Here is a 15,392-nt window from a genome sequence, read left to right on the forward strand (position 1 = left end):
TATAAATAAACAAACCCACAGCCTGTCCAGGGCCCCTGAAGAAACCTACAAACAAACAAAAAATAAATAAATAAGTAAGTAAATAAATAAATAAATAAAAGAAAAAAAAAAAACACAGCCTGTCCAAGGCCTCTGGAGAACCCTATAAACAAAAACCAAACAAAAAAACAAATAAATAAATATTTATTATTAAATATATATAAATAAATAAACCCACAGCCTGTCCAAGGCCTCTGGAGAACCCTATAAATATTTATTTATTTATTTATTTATTTATTTATTTATTTATTTATTTATTTATTATAAAATTTATATAAATAAATAAACCCACAGCTCTCCAGTGCCTCTGGAGATCCCTACAAACAACCAAACAAACAAACAAACAAATAAAATAAATATGAAAAATATAAATAAATAAATCCATAGCCTGTCCAGGGCCTCTGGAGAACCTTACAAATAAATAAATAAATAAATAAATAAATAAGAATAAATATATATGAATAAATAAACCCACAGCCTGTGCCTACAGGTGACAACTTTCCGTAGCTGCCAAAACACAATTCCCTCTTGGGATGCTCTCAGGGGAGAGGGGAAGGCACGGCCGTGGAAAGCAGGACAGGGATAACCCTGACTATTTAGGGAAAATGCAGGAGGAAGGCAGGCAGATGGCATGAATATTAGTGCATGGAAATGACGGGCACTCTGAGAATTTCCCAGTGCACTTCCGACTGGTTTAGGCTTGCTTTTATAATTAATTTATGGAAAGCGCTTAAATTGGGAATAAACACAATCTCACAAATCCCTGCTAATCTCTGCCTGTATTTTTGAAATGATACCCTGAAGGTATAGTTCCTCACAATGATTAAACTGCTTTTCTTTCAAGAATTAAAAGGAATTTTTGCACACGCAGTGTGCTCTGGGTGCTGCAGGTGCCCGGGCAGGGCATTTCCCCTCTGCATGCATGCCAAACCAGACCATATTTCCATTTTGGACTGGTGAAAAACGCCAGTCACTTGTTTTTAAAATTTTAAAAGTTTAATAGTAATAAAAATTGTTATAAATATAGTAATACAATTAGAGTAATAATAATTTGGACAATTTGAAGTAGGACAATGTGAGACAATAGAAACAAAGAGTTGTGGACAATCCGGGTACCTTTTCTGGGCAAAATAAGTCTGAAAAAGGACCCACGTGAACAGAGGATTAACCCTTAAAAGCAACAGCCTGTTGCACATTCATACACCTCATCCATGATGCATAAATTCCACTCAAACACAGGATTCTGTCTGGGCACTGTCAGCTTCTTCCTCTGAATCCTGACAGCGCCCTCGATGCGGGAAAAAGTTCATTTCTCCTGATAATGGGGCAATAAATTCTCTTTCTCTGAAAGATTCAGGTGTCCTGTGGCTGCTGTCTCAGTGCGAGTCCTTTCTTTAAAAAAGTATCCTACATGGCATAGTTCCCATTTAAACATTTTGTTATAACTTTATATTTAACACACTACTTAAGAGAATTAATACAGCATTACTTTCTAACACATCACATATAATATTCATTGTAACATTTGCCAAAAGCCAACCATAAAATACATGCATTTTTCACAGGATTCATGTATTTTAATGCAAAATTAAAAAAAAAAAGAGCAGCACGGCAGGGCAAGCTCCCCACAGTAGGCACTGGAACATGCAGGGTGCCCTAGGGTTGGTCTGGGAAGTGACAGCATCGAGCTGTGGGCAGCAAACAAAGACTTTGTTACACACTAAACAAAGATTTCATTATTATTTATGATATAATTTATTATATTCTTGTGCTTCAGCACGGAAACCCAGGTAGGAGCCACTGCTGCCCTGGCACTGCTCTCCACTGCAATCCCTGCACCTCCCTCAGGGCACAGCTCCAGCTCTTCACACAGGGCATAGAACCTGGGGTTAGCTTTTGATAATGATAATATAATATAATATAATATAATATAATATAATATAATATAATATAATATAATATAATATAATATAATATAATATAATATAATATAATATAATATAATATAATATAATATAATATAATATAATATAATATAATATAATATAATATTACAATATAGTACAATATATATTACATATGTAAGGTCTATTCTGTAGAGTTATTTATTGGTCTCCTGCTCCACTAATTTGTTCCATCACAACCTTCCCAGGGCTCTGCATACTTTTTATTTTTTGCTTAGAATTTCCCTCCCACACACAGGAGTGATAGGTTCTAACACAGTTTTTCTGTCCTTTAGGGAAAAAGGGAGAGAGAGTGTGAAAGACTGAATGCTATCTTTGTTTTCAAAATAATGCTGCACTAATTAAAATGTTTGGAAAGCAGTTCTGCTCCCAGAAGAAATAAATAGTTTTGGCTGGTTTTGCCCCATTAATCGCACGTTACTCAGATACGTGTATTTTGTAACACGCGTGCTCACTCACCTGCTCGCTCTGAAAGTCAAATGCGTGTTTGAATATGCACGATGCCCTTTAATGCACAGCGATTTTCAGGTGCATCGCCACGGGCGGCTCCTGGAGAGCAGGGGGCTCGGTGACTGCTGCAATGTTGGGGGACACAGCACAGAGCAGGGAACAAGAGATTTGGTGACAGGATGCCTTGGCAAAAGCCGCAGAACTTTGAAAATTGGACCTGGATTGCAAGGAGATTCAATCAGGCAGGTTTACTGGAAAAAAGAAAATCCCATCAAACTCCGCAAGGCAGAGATGTTGTTATATGTATAAATTTTTCATGTGATTTTAACCTAATCATTGTAGTGCACATTACTAGTCTCCCTAAAACAGAATTTAAGTGTTTGTACACCATAATAAAATGGGATTCTGATCATCGAGTCAGCCTCCCTGTCACCCAGTCTCCATCTCTCTCTTTTTGGGTCTGTCTGGTTTTTATGGGGCGACACTCGGTGCCACCTCTGGGCCATGGGCCCTGCCCTGCCCTGCTCCAGGGACTCGTCCACTGTGCCAGCCCTGCCCAGCTCCAGTGCCCAGGCCCAGCTCTGCCCCCTCCACCGGGCTCTGCGTTCTCAGGGATTTTAGGAAACATTCAGCAATAACCATTGTCTCACCTCTAAGGGCCGAAGCCTGCCCTGCTGAGGGGAGCAGGTCACCAGAGTTTGAGGGTTTGGGGCAGGATGGGCCCGGTCATTGCTCTGGTGGCTGTCACCCTGGCGCTGCCTTTGGGAGACTCTGAGGGAGCCACAGGAAGAGACAAAACCGACTTTGCCGGGTCTCCTGGTGCCTGAGGGACATCCAGAGTGTCTGAGAGCTCACCAGCCGTGGCCAGCACACCCAGATTCCCTCATGTCCCTCTGCTGCCGTGTGGAAAACAGCCCACAGCTCCCACCAGCTGAACTGGAGCCGGGTTAGAGAAGGAATAACGACCAGGGACAGGGAGCTGCTCCCAGCCTGCTGTCCCTCGGCAGGGGCAGCTGTGCCCTGTCCCCAGAGCCAGAGCTGTGTCCTGTCCCCAGAGCTGTGCCCTGTCCCCTGAGCTGTGCCCTGTCCCCAGAGCTGTGCCCTGTCCCCAATAGCCACGGCTGTGCCCTGTCCCCAGAGCTGTCCCCTGAGCTGTGCCCTGTCCCCAGAGCTGTGCCCTGTCCCTGAGCTGTGCCCTGTCCCCATTCAGTGCCAGGCTGTGCCCTGTCCCCTGAGCTGTGCCCTGTCCCAGAGCTGTGCCCTGTCCCCAATAGCCACAGCTGTGCCCTGTCCCCTGAGCTGTGCCCTGTCCCCAGAGCTGTGCCCTGTCCCCATTCAGTGCCAGGCTGTGCCCTGTCCCCTGAGCTGTGCCCTGTCCCCAGAGCTGTCCCAGAGCTGTGCCCTGTCCTTAGAGCTGTGCCCTGTCCCCAGAGCTGTCCCAGAGCTGTGCCCTGTCCCCAATAGCCACGGCTGTGCCCTGTCCCCATTCAGTGCCAGGCTGTGCCCTGTCCCCTGAGCTGTGCCCTGTCCCCAGAGCTGTGCCCTGTCCCTGAGCTGTGCCCTGTCCCCATTCAGTGCCAGGCTGTGCCCTGTCCCCTGAGCTGTCCCAGAGCTGTGCCCTGTCCCCAATAGCCACGGCTGTGCCCTGTCCCCAGAGCTGTGCCCTGTCCCCAGAGCTGTGCCCTGTCCCCAATAGCCACGGCTGTGCCCTGTCCCCAGAGCTGTCCCCTGAGCTGTGCCCTGTCCCCTGAGCTGTGCCCTGTCCCCAGGTGCCACACCTGGTGGCCGTGCTGCCCGCCACGGGTCCGGCTGAGCTTCTGAGGAACAATGTGCTCCTACTGTATGCTACCAGATTGTACATCAAAACTATTATTTCCAACATCTCTGGCTTAATTGTAAAACTATAATACAAATTGCATTGGGGGTTTGCTGGAGTTAAATTTTAATAGCAAGCCAGCGCCCTTTTAATGACATTTTATACATTTAAATTGGGCATGATCCCTTTGGGAACAGTAATTTTATTCATGGAGATTATGTCTAATTTGAATATAAAAACACCACTAAAAAGATATTGGATTTGCTATTTTTCACTTGCAGCAGCAGCTCCGGAGCCCAACCTTCCCGACTGGCTGGGTGGGAAACTGCAGGAAGGGCAGGACGGGATCCGTGCGAGCCCCGCTGCCCCTGGGCATCATCCCGGGGGCTCCGAGGGCAGCGCCGGCTCCCCGGGCACGGCTGCGGAGCGGCGGGGCCCGGAGCACCGGGGGCTCCTGCGGCTGCAGGGGGATGCCCGGGGGCACCGGGAGGGACTGCGGGCACCGGGGCCGGGCGGGCCGAGCCCCCGCACACCGGAGCGCCCCCGGCTCGCCGGGCCGAGCCCCGGAGGAGAGCAGGAGCCCCGCAGGACTGCAGAGGGTGCAGTCCGGGCCGAGCCCCCGCACCGGCGGCGATAACGGCGCTGCCGGGCCCCGCACGGAGCCGCAGCGTCGTCTCCGAGAGCGGATAAACTGTTTGGCCTTTGGACAAGATTATTTCTGTTCGGAACACGATTGTTATCACTTAATTGAAAATAATTATCCAATGCAAATTGCGTTCAGGTTGGCAGCTGAACTGAGGAGACGGCGCTTTTCCAAGCTGTCCTGGGCAGGGCCGGGGGCGGCGGGAGGGCGAGGCTGGGGCTGGAGCGGGGGTCGCTCCGGGGCGATGTCGCCTCTGCAACGCCCGCACCCTCCGGTCACCCTCCAGTGACAGCCGGTGCCCGCCGGGTCTGCCTGAGCCCCGGGGGATGCGGGGAGCTGCAGCCCGTCCCACAACGCAGAGAGCAACGGTATTTCTGTGATTTGACCAGACTGGCACAAGGTTAATTAAAAAAAAAAAAAAACAACCCACAAAAAAAAACCCCAAAAAACCAATGTTTGAATGCAGTACTGCAAAATGCCTCTGCAAGAATTTCTGCCAGGAGTTTTCAAAGCTTGCGAAGCACAATTAGACACAGTCAAATATTGCCCTGGTTAAAGACTATTAGTTTTCCTTACATTTGTCATGAATTAATTTTTTCCGGCTGTATCAACAGTGTTTCCTTTATAAATACAACCGGCTCCTTTACATTGAAAAATTAAATTTGCTCTGATAATGAACTGAGGCGCTAATAATCATTTTGCAATGCAAAAAAAGTGCAATTACTGTCTGCTGTGCCTGGTGGGCCGTCACTGACCCGCTGTGCCCCTGTCACCCCCATGGCACGTGCAAGGAGCAGGATGGCAGTGCCACCCTCGCTGGCACCCCCAGGCTGGGGATGAGCCCAGGTGTGCTCAGTGTCCCCAGGGCGCTGCTCAGAGACACCTGGGGGGCAACAAGGCCTGCAGAGGGACTGAGGCTGCAGGAGAACACAGTGTGGATAAATGAGGGTAATGTAGAGCGTGATCTGATCCCCCCAAGGAGCTGCAGCTGGACCCTATTACTAAAGATTAGGAGCAGGTAACAGGCAACACCTGTAGCCAATAAGAGCTAGTGGCATAAAAGAGTGGATTGGTGGGAACTGGAGGCAGAGGGCAGCTGCAAGGACCAGGAATGGTCAGTGCTCAGAGGAGCTGCCTACAGAACACATCAAGGAGGTACAAAACTCTGGAGACACGGAATCCGTGCGATATAAAGGTAATAGAACTGTTGTAGTATATAAGACAACATCCATGTGCTTTCCACTTAGGTGAGGTTTTGGTCATGTGCTGTGTCCGGCAGGGATACAGTTAATTTTTTTTCCATTGGCTGGTAAGACAACAAATGAACCGCTGTAATATCTAAGGCAGCATGGGGCCAGCCTGGCACTGTGGGCTGCTGGTGCTGGCTGCAGCCTGGCCCTGGACGTGTGTGGGTGGTTATTGATGGTCCCCGCAGGCTGAACAGCAGCTGGACAGACAGACAGACTGACGTTTTGAGATGGGCTTTGGGGAAAGGAGCGCTTCAAGGCAGAGCCAGGCTTGCGCTGTGTCACAAAGACATGTCCAGCTCCCCCCTCACAGGTGTGCCATGGACACAGACACCTCGAATCACAGCTCTCCTCCTCTCCTCAACCTCTCTGTGCAACAAATGACGGACCCAACACTCCCTTTCCCCTCTTCACTCCTGGGACAGCTGCCCCCATTACCCAACAAGGCTCTGACCTCCTGGTCCCCCCATCGTGTCTGCTCTGCAGCGCTGGCTCTGAGCTGCAGCCTTCATTTATTCACGCCGTGTAGGTTTCCTCAGGCTGCCTCGCCAGTGCACATCAGCTGTGACCTCCAGACACCGTCCTCTCCTGGGATGAGCATGTTTTCCTGCCCCAGGCCTCTCTGGAGTAAGGAGTGACACTTCTCTGAAGGAGGGGGGAGCAGTGACAGGCTGAGGGGCTCTCTGGTTTAATGGGATGGAGCAGAGCTCCGTGGAAGCAGCTCAGGCTGCCAGGCCTGGCGTGGGATTCCAGCACAGCACTGCCCTCTCACAGCTCCTGATGTGCTGGGAAATCCAGCCCTTTGTGCCATTTCCCTTGTCCTCTCCTCCTCACTGAACGTGAACGATCTCCTGCTGCTTTGTTCTGGTGCTGAACTCCCCGAGCTCCATCAGCTGCCCACAGGAGCCTTGAGGGCGTGCTGGTGGCCCTGGTGACAGCTGGAGCTGGGCACAGCCTGCTTTGCCCCAAGTGGTGCCAGCCAGAGCTGCAGGCACCCGTTTATGTCACTCCTGATGCACCCAGGTGCTTTCCAGCACCAAGCCAGCCCTGTCCCTGTCTCCTCTCTGGTGGCACTGTCCTGACCTGCCACTTGTGCCCCGAGTGCCCTCTGGGTGCAGATTTCCGCACAGCCTGGCACTGGTCAGTCCTGGAGCTGACGTTGCTCCCTGCCAGGACCCAAGCTCACCCCAGGCTGGATGTGCCCCTGCAGGACCTTGTTGCTTTTCCCACAGTGCTGCTCCCTGCCAGCTGGGCCCTGGAGGATGCTCCCTCACCCAGATCCCATCTGCTTCCAGGGTGCTGCTTCCCTTTTTTCCCTTCCCATGCCCTGAAAATCATGCTTCCCCCATCTTTGACTCCCTGTCCTGTAATCAGAAGCAGCAGGAATCTCCCAGAGCAAAGCTCTGTAGGGCTGGCTGCCTGCAGGACACCCAGAGTGAGACAGAGCACAAACTCTCCAGAGGAGAAATCCATTCTGATTTAGGTGAAATGGACATCTTTGGGTCTGTGGCTGGAAAACACAGCTATGTAGCCTGACTGCAAAAGCCTAGGCTCAGGGAAACTGTTTCAGTGAAGGACAGAGAGAAGGGGGGAGACAGATGGTGATAGAGAGACAGAGACTGCTGTGAGAGCAGGCCAGCCTGACCTAGGAACTCTTCCTGATATAGAAGAACCAGCAGCGAATGTCACTGAAATTAGTAAAAATGAATATGTATGTATGAACCTATTGTGAAATTGTTTGCAGATGTATTTGAGAGGGGGATAAAAAGGGACCTGGAGTTCCCAGAGGTACCCGTGTCTTTTCAGGACAGCAATCCCCGCGTGTCCAGCGCTGCACTAATAAGCACACCAGCTTTACAGCTTTCACAAAGTTGTGGAGTTTTTGGCTCTCTCCGCAGAACAGGAGGCAGCTCCCCACAGGGCCATGCAGGCAGGTACCACAGGAGCTGCAGCCAGGCTGGGTCTCTCTGAGCTCTGTGTGAGCCTCTGTGTCTCAGCTGCTGCCACCCCCTTGCCAAGGCAGGCAGGCTTTGAACAGCCCACAGCAGTGCCCAAGGGTCCGTGCTCCTGCCCGAGCCCCCCGGGCAGCAGAGAAAGGCCAGGGCTCCCCTGGGCTGGCACCACCCCGCTGGCAGGGACCTGGGGCTCGGGGGAGTCAGGATGAACTCGCACCTGAGCCCTGCTGCACCTCTGCACTGCACTGGTACTGGAAAAACACCAACATAGCTGGGTGTGATGTTCCTTGGCTGGTCTGGCCCTTGCTGCTTGACCAAACACGGCAGCTGTGGTGTTTCACCCCACAGACACCTTTGGCTGGTGGGTGTGTGGTGTTTCACCCCACAGACACCTTTGGCTGTGCAATGTGTGGTGTTTCACCCACAGACACCTTTGGCTGTGCAATGTGTATTTTTCCATAAGGCTAAAACTGATTTTCGTCTCAGTATCATCAGGAATTTTTCAATCAAGTAATAAACGAAGGTAAGCATAACTTATTTTTTGTTGCCAAGGATGTGCTGAAGCAAAGCTAGACATCAGGTTTACAAATACTAGGTATGTATATATCACAAATACCTCTGAAACAGGATGACATGGTCACCAGAACACCTGTGGCCCCACTGCTGAGTTTGCTAAACACAAACCTGATGAATTTAGGGAGCTCTGTGATGGGATAACAGTGCCACAATGAGAGTCCTCACATTTTTCTTGGGTGCCTTTCAGGGTATCAAGAGCCTCTAATTTAACTCAGGAGGGGAGGAGCTGCACCTCAGTGACACTGTGCTGTCACCCTCAGCTGCTCACTGGGGACAGGTACAGCACAGAGCACCTCACACAGCAGCAGGGTACAGATCATTCCCTTTTCACAACACTAGAGTACAAATGCTTTACTTTTTCCTTTACTCTTGGCAGTGGTGATGCAGGAAAGAGAACATGATGCTGTTTTCAATTATGTTTGGAATGCAAGGAAATGAGGAACAAACCCATTCTCTTCATATTTCTCATGTAAAGTTTTATTTGTGTTAGTCCTTTGATAAAGCATTTTACTCTTACAAACCTTAAAACAACATGCTGAATTCCAGTGTACAAAAATAACTGTCTTTAAAAAAAATTTGATTTTAGCACAGTGTGACTGGAACCAAGTATGCTCTTCATACTCCACTCCTTTTTCCTCCAGCACATGACAAGGAACAAGGACAGACTGAGTGGGAGAGGTAAACTGTGCTCCAGGCCCAGCTGCTCACTCCTGCTCTGCTGGCCAGCTGGCCAGCACAGGGTGGATCCCCAAAGCTGAGCCCGGAGGGTGCGGGCTGGATGGGGGGCACTGCTGCACCCCGGGGCACAGGGGGAGCCCTGGCTGTCCCTGCCCGGGGAGGGAACTGCCTGGGGATGTGCTCTGTGCCCACCCCGCTGCTGGCAGGGATGTGCTCTGTGCCCACCCCGCTGCTGGCAGGGATGTGCTCTGTGCCCACCCTGCTGCCCCAGGGGATGTGCTCTGTGCCCACCCTGCTGCCCCAGGGGATGTGCTCTGTGCCCACCCCACTGCCCGAGGGATGTGCTTTGTGCCCACCCTGCTGCTGGCAGGGATGTGCTCTGTGCCCACCCTGCTGCTGGCAGGGATGTGCTCTGTGCCCACCCTGCTGCCCGAGGGGATGTGCTCTGCTCTGTGCCCACCCTGCTGCCCAGGGGATGTGCTCTGTGCCCACCCTGCTGCCCCAGGGGATGTGCTCTGTGCCCACCCTGCTGCCCGAGGGGATGTGCTCTGTGCCCACCCTGCTGCCCCAGGGGATGTGCTCTGTGCCCACCCTGCTGCCCCAGGGGATGTGCTCTGTGCCCACCCTGCTGCCCCAGGGGATGTGCTCTGTGCCCACCCTGCTGCCCCAGGGGATGTGCTCTGTGCCCACCCCGCTGCTGGCAGGGATGTGCTCTGTGCCCACCCTGCTGCCCCAGGGGATGTGCTCTGTGCCCACCCTGCTGCCTGCGTGCCCAGAGGCGCTGTGCTCCAACAGCACAGCCATGGCTGACTGCTGAGCAAACCAACCCTGCCAGGGCCAGGTGCCCCCACAGCCCCAAGCAAGGAAAATGAATGTACAGCACATTGGTGAGGCCCTGGCAGGAGCTGTGGGTGCTGCTGGCACGGGGGGCTCACAGAGATGGAGGGGTCCCCGTGGCTGTGGAGATGGACAGTGAGGGTGGTGGTGCCCAGCAGGCCGGGACAGGGACAGACTCCAGTTCATGTGCTAGGAGAGGGACAGGAGTAAAGAGAAGGCAGAGCCAGAGCAGGGAATGCCAGTGCCACCCGCCATCACCAGGATTTCTGCTTGGACTTCTTCTTCCTCTGTTTTATAAGGAACAGATTGTCCCTGCTGTCAGGACTGGCAATTTTCTGCTTTTTCCATTTCTTCTTCCTTTTGGCACCTTCTGGGGGCTGGTGCACGCTGAGGGCCTTGCAGCCTGGGGGTGCCTGGGGCAGGGCCCTGCGCTGGGCCCTGCTGCCCTTGCAGCCCTGCAGCTTGTGCCCCCGAGGGAAATCCTCCGGGTCCCCGTGGATCCCAGCAGCCCTCCTCTGCCTCTCCTCCTGGGCCTTCTTCACCCGCTTCACCTTCATCTTCTTGTGCTGCTCGCTGCTCCTGCAGGGCTTGCCCTGCTGCTCTTTCCAGAGTTTGCTCTTTTTCTTGTGGCTGGGCACCTCGAGCGGCTCCTCCTGCAGGGGTGTTTCGGGCTGCTCGGGCAGGAGGCCGGCTTCCTGCAGGTCTGCAAAGCAGAGGGGATTATTTCAGTACCTAACAACCCTACAGCCGGGCACCTGAGCCATCACACCTCTCCCCTGTATGAAGTTAAACAACAATTTATCTCTGGCAGATTTCTTCACCGTGGGTTTTTTCTGTCATCAGGCTAGAATCTTAGCAAATCGTGATTTAATCCCCTTCCTCCTATTTCATGGCACTTTTAATGTCAGCAGATTTTTCAGAATTAAAACATCCGACAATGCTCCCTGAATGACTTTGACACAGTCAATTTCCATGATAGACATAGATGAGTAAAGTCACAAATCTTTTACTACCAACAGGCTACCTGTTCAAATCCACCCAGCTTTTCCCAACACATGGAAGTAATCCCACAATGCTTCCAAAAAGGCTGGAAGGTGGGAGGGATGTCCCAAACCACACTGTACCTGCCACCTTTCTTTTCAACCTGTTGGCTCTCCTCCTGATGTCGCACTCATCATCGTAGTAGTAGACGAAGGGAGAAGTGGGGAACATGTTCCCCTGCATCCTCTTTTCTGAGCACTCCTGCAAAACACATTCAGGTCACTGGAGCTGCCTGAGGGGGGATTTCCTGGAGTGAATGGGCCAGGCCTGCAGGTTCTGCTCTGTCCTGTGACATTCTCATGACCAGCTCGTGATTCTCCTGCACACACTGGTGCTGTCTGAGCACACAGAAGGGATTTCCTGCCGTTCCCTCACATCTGTGATAGCCACACAACAGGCTGTGATGGCCAGGTGCAGACAGGCACACAGCAGGTGAGCTGCTGGCACAGCCATTGGGCACAGGGACAGGGCAGTCCTGTGCCAGGCAGGAGCCAGCACTGCTGCGTGCACACAGCTGGCCCTGGCAGGGCAGCCTGGCACCTGGGACCCTTGGCACGACGCTGCTGCAGCCCAGAGGGGACGGGGGAGCAGCCACGGGTGTCACTGTGTCACGGTGTGCCACCCCCTCACAGGGACAAACCACAGGCCGAGCCTGCTGCAGGCTGCTGCCAACACTTCACACTGCAGGGGTAGGGTTGGGGTTTTCTGTTTCTAACGAAAGGGGAAAAGAAGAGGAGGATGTCAGAACTCAGTACATCCCTCAGGGTGTACAGAGTTGCCAGGATCCTGCCAGGGGGCTCAGAGACCCTGGCACACAGCCCAGAGCACCTGTGGGGTTTGATTACAGCCCATGGAGCAAATTACCAGCTTTGTGTGAAGACCTGAAAGCCACAGAAGTTTAAGTAGTGTAGTAATAAAATTAGTTTAAGTAGTGTAATAATAAAATTATCACAAGGTGAAAAAGTAGATTTCAAGGTTTTTAGAACAGGGGTTTTGGGGACAAGACGGAGGGACTTGGGCATGTCCAGCCTTTCTTCTTCTTCTTCTCTACCTCCATCTTCTGCTGTGATGTTGGCACCTTTGGATTGGTTTAGAGTAGCAGCTCAGTGTCTAACACAGGTGATGGGTATTGGAAAGTAATTGTAAACATGTTATGTGTAGTTTGTGGTATAAAGAGATAACGCCACCTCAGGGGCGGGCAGAGTGCCTGGAATTGTCCTGCTGGATGGACCTGGGCAGGGCAGGAGAAAAACTTTTATAGATAAGAAACAATAAACAACTCTGAGACTGAGAACTGAAGAGCTCTGACTGCTTCTTCAAACGTGGGGCCTGAAACAGAGCCTGTTGACAGTGTCAGGGCTGCAATAACCTGCAACCTCCCGAGAGCAGGAGAGCCCTGGGGCCAGGACAGTGCTGACTCTGGCACCATGTGCATGCCAGCCTATTCCCCAACACCTGCAACAGGAGTGTAAGTTTTTCACTGCTGTGCACGCAGTTTGATCCATGTCTTGAGAGCCAGGCTAAACTAAAGGCCCAAACTTTTAACAAAATGCACTGGATAGTTGAATGGGCTGACACACAAGAGCAGGCAGAAGAAGGGCAGAGAGGAATTTGCTGGCAATTTGCGGTTTCTAAGCCACAGGAAAAAATAAGCTTAACCCATCCAATGCATGATTAACATTCCTTTTCTAGAATATTTGTGGCTTGGCTCCTGCACTTATTCCATAAAAGAACAAACCCTATTATTTGCTCTGTATTGGTAAGTGCAGGTACTGAAGCCACTTAAGGCTCATGATGTCTCCTTTACCAGGCTGCACCTTACAGAAGGACAATGCTAAACTTAGGTCAGATGTTGACCTAAACCAGGAAACTACAAGTAAGGATCAGCACAAGGCAGGCAGAAATTGAAGATTCCCAAAACAGCACTCAAATAGTTGGGCTGAGTGTGGTGAAAAACCTGACATGATGTTGAATGTGGGGAAAAAAAGAAAGGGGGAAGAAAAGCTGTATCCAGCAACTGTTTCCAATGAATATTCTCTCTCCCAGGCAGTCTCAAATCAATGAACCTCCCTAGGAGAGACAGCAGCTGTTACCTGCCTCCCTTTCTCTAAATTAGGTGGGTGGGATCCCTTCACACACCAGTGTGGCTTTTGCAGCTCTTCCCTCCAGCCCCACACAGACAGCGTGTGTTACAGATGGATAATGAGATGATTGACTCTCACAATTAAAAGATAACCATCGTGTGAATATTAAGAGAAGCTTTAGTGATGTATAGTTATGTATAGTTACGTTATTGCAGTTTAGATGTCCTCTGCTCTCCCCATAGTTCCCTTTCCCCCCTGTATTGTTGCCATCAGACAGCCAGGGCTGTCTAGGACAGGTAAAAGAAGGCTGCACAGGTGTCCCTTGCATGGGGCAGTGGGAATGGCAAAGCTTGGGGGTGCAGATGGCAACACCTGACCTGCAATCCAGTGACAAGAAAGCAGTTTCCACTGATAAATGGCAAAGAAGAGCGAACTGACAGAATTTGGGAGGGGCCAGGGCTGGCTGATGGAACCCCAGGGGTACAACAGACTGAGCACCCATCTTGCAGATGAACCCGGAGCGCACGAGGGGCAGTTCCCAGCACTGCAGCTTTTCCCTGATGCAGCCCTTTGCTGCGCTTTGGTCCAGGTTTGATAAGCCTGCGTCAGTTTCCGCCGTGAGCAGCTGTGTGCCCCGCTCAGGGCTGGTTTGCCCCCGGGGTGCCCCCAGACTCACATATCCCAGGTGTCCCTGGCGGGAGCAGTTGTAGCAGTAGACGGAGACCGCGCGCTCCGAGGGCGAGGGCGAGCCGGCTGCCTGGATGGGTCCCGGCTTGGTCTGCAGGGGGAAACGGGCAACAGTTAGCTCTGGCAGTACTCTGAGCACTGAATTAAAAATAAATTACAATTACATAAACACTATTTTATTAAGCCTAGATCAATACATTCCTGCTTGCCGTTGGAATACTGAGTTTGGCGCTACTGTAATTCTGTAGAGCGAGGTTCAGGCTGAGCATCACAAATGAGTTGGGAAGGGGCATCACTGGCATCTTGTCCACCAGGCCATGTTATTTCAGCTCTGAATGCAAACTGCTCATTTATCTGCCCCCTCCTCCTTGTGTGCCAGCCCCTCTCCTCTCACAGGGGCTGTCAGACACGCCTGGGGAGGCACAATGCCATGGCCACAGAGGGAATGGGACACCAGTCCCATATTCCACAGCACAGACATGTAGAGTCAGGCATTCCTGGAGTTAAATTTTGTAACAATGGTTTTTCAGGCCGTAGATCTCAGAGAGAGGCCGAGTAGGAATCTGTGATAGAATTTGTTTTATTTTTAGGGTTGTGTTTTGTTTTAGGGGGAGGCACCAGGACTGGCAAGGGATGCAAGAATCCTGCCCAGAAGCTGTGGGGCTTAGGAGCCACCTTACTGAACTCTGCGTGTTTCCTTCTCTCTGGGGCTAAAGAGGCATGGAAAAGTGGCCCTGATTTCACAGAAAATCGTAGCATTTGGCAAAGCTCGTCGCAGGAATGGCTTTTTTCTTTAAACGTGTGTTGCCATGCTCTTGTGCTGTGGGAGCCACTGCGCTCTCAGTCGGAGCCTCCAAAAGAATGACAGCAGTGTTTGTAAAATAGGCAGGAACAAGAGGAACCTTCCAGTGCTGCTCTTTGTGAATCTGATCACACTTGCAGCGTCACCTCGCTGTGAACTCCCCAGCCCTGGGTTTAAATGTGTGTTTCAGAGTCATGTTCCTTAGCTCACACCCACGCACCAGGAGGGGCCTGAGGGAAGACTAAGAAGACTGACACATCCAACAGTGATTTGTGACAAAAGGTGGGGAAACAGGGAAAGGGAAAAAGGACCACCTATAAAACAATCCGTGTATTTCCCATCCATGTCTCACAGCAAGAGGTCTCCGGCTAACAGCAGTGTGTAAGTGACACACTAAGCTGGCTCAGTTTTTCAGGTATTCCTTTATCATAAGTATGTAGAAGAGACAAGGAAATAAAAACCAACAAACTGAAATGCAAGACCTTGCGTAGTCCCTCTGGGGAAAAAATCTGTCTGGTTTGTTTAGTGGATCAGTCACCATTATTGTGGGTAGATTTCAGCATGAGGAGTGTC

General features: G+C 51.2%; 1 protein-coding gene across 3 annotated transcripts in view; it reads right to left on the reverse strand.

Moving 5' to 3' along the window:
* Positions 1-9,717: 9,717 nt before the first annotated feature.
* Positions 9,718-15,392, reverse strand: part of ZCCHC7 (zinc finger CCHC-type containing 7) — an 88,068-nt gene continuing 82,393 nt past the window's right edge. For all 3 annotated transcript variants that reach the window (XM_064736123.1, XM_064736124.1, XM_064736125.1), the window contains exons 9-11: positions 14,007-14,108; positions 11,330-11,447; positions 9,718-10,908 (exon numbers count right to left, since the gene is read on the reverse strand). In XM_064736123.1, the coding sequence (XP_064592193.1) occupies positions 10,460-10,908; positions 11,330-11,447; positions 14,007-14,108 (669 nt within the window). In that variant the 3' untranslated portion in view covers positions 9,718-10,459. The remainder of the gene's footprint in view (positions 10,909-11,329; positions 11,448-14,006; positions 14,109-15,392) is intronic.

This window comes from Zonotrichia leucophrys, chromosome Z (assembly GCF_028769735.1).
Source record: "Zonotrichia leucophrys gambelii isolate GWCS_2022_RI chromosome Z, RI_Zleu_2.0, whole genome shotgun sequence".
NCBI lineage: Eukaryota > Metazoa > Chordata > Aves > Passeriformes > Passerellidae > Zonotrichia > Zonotrichia leucophrys.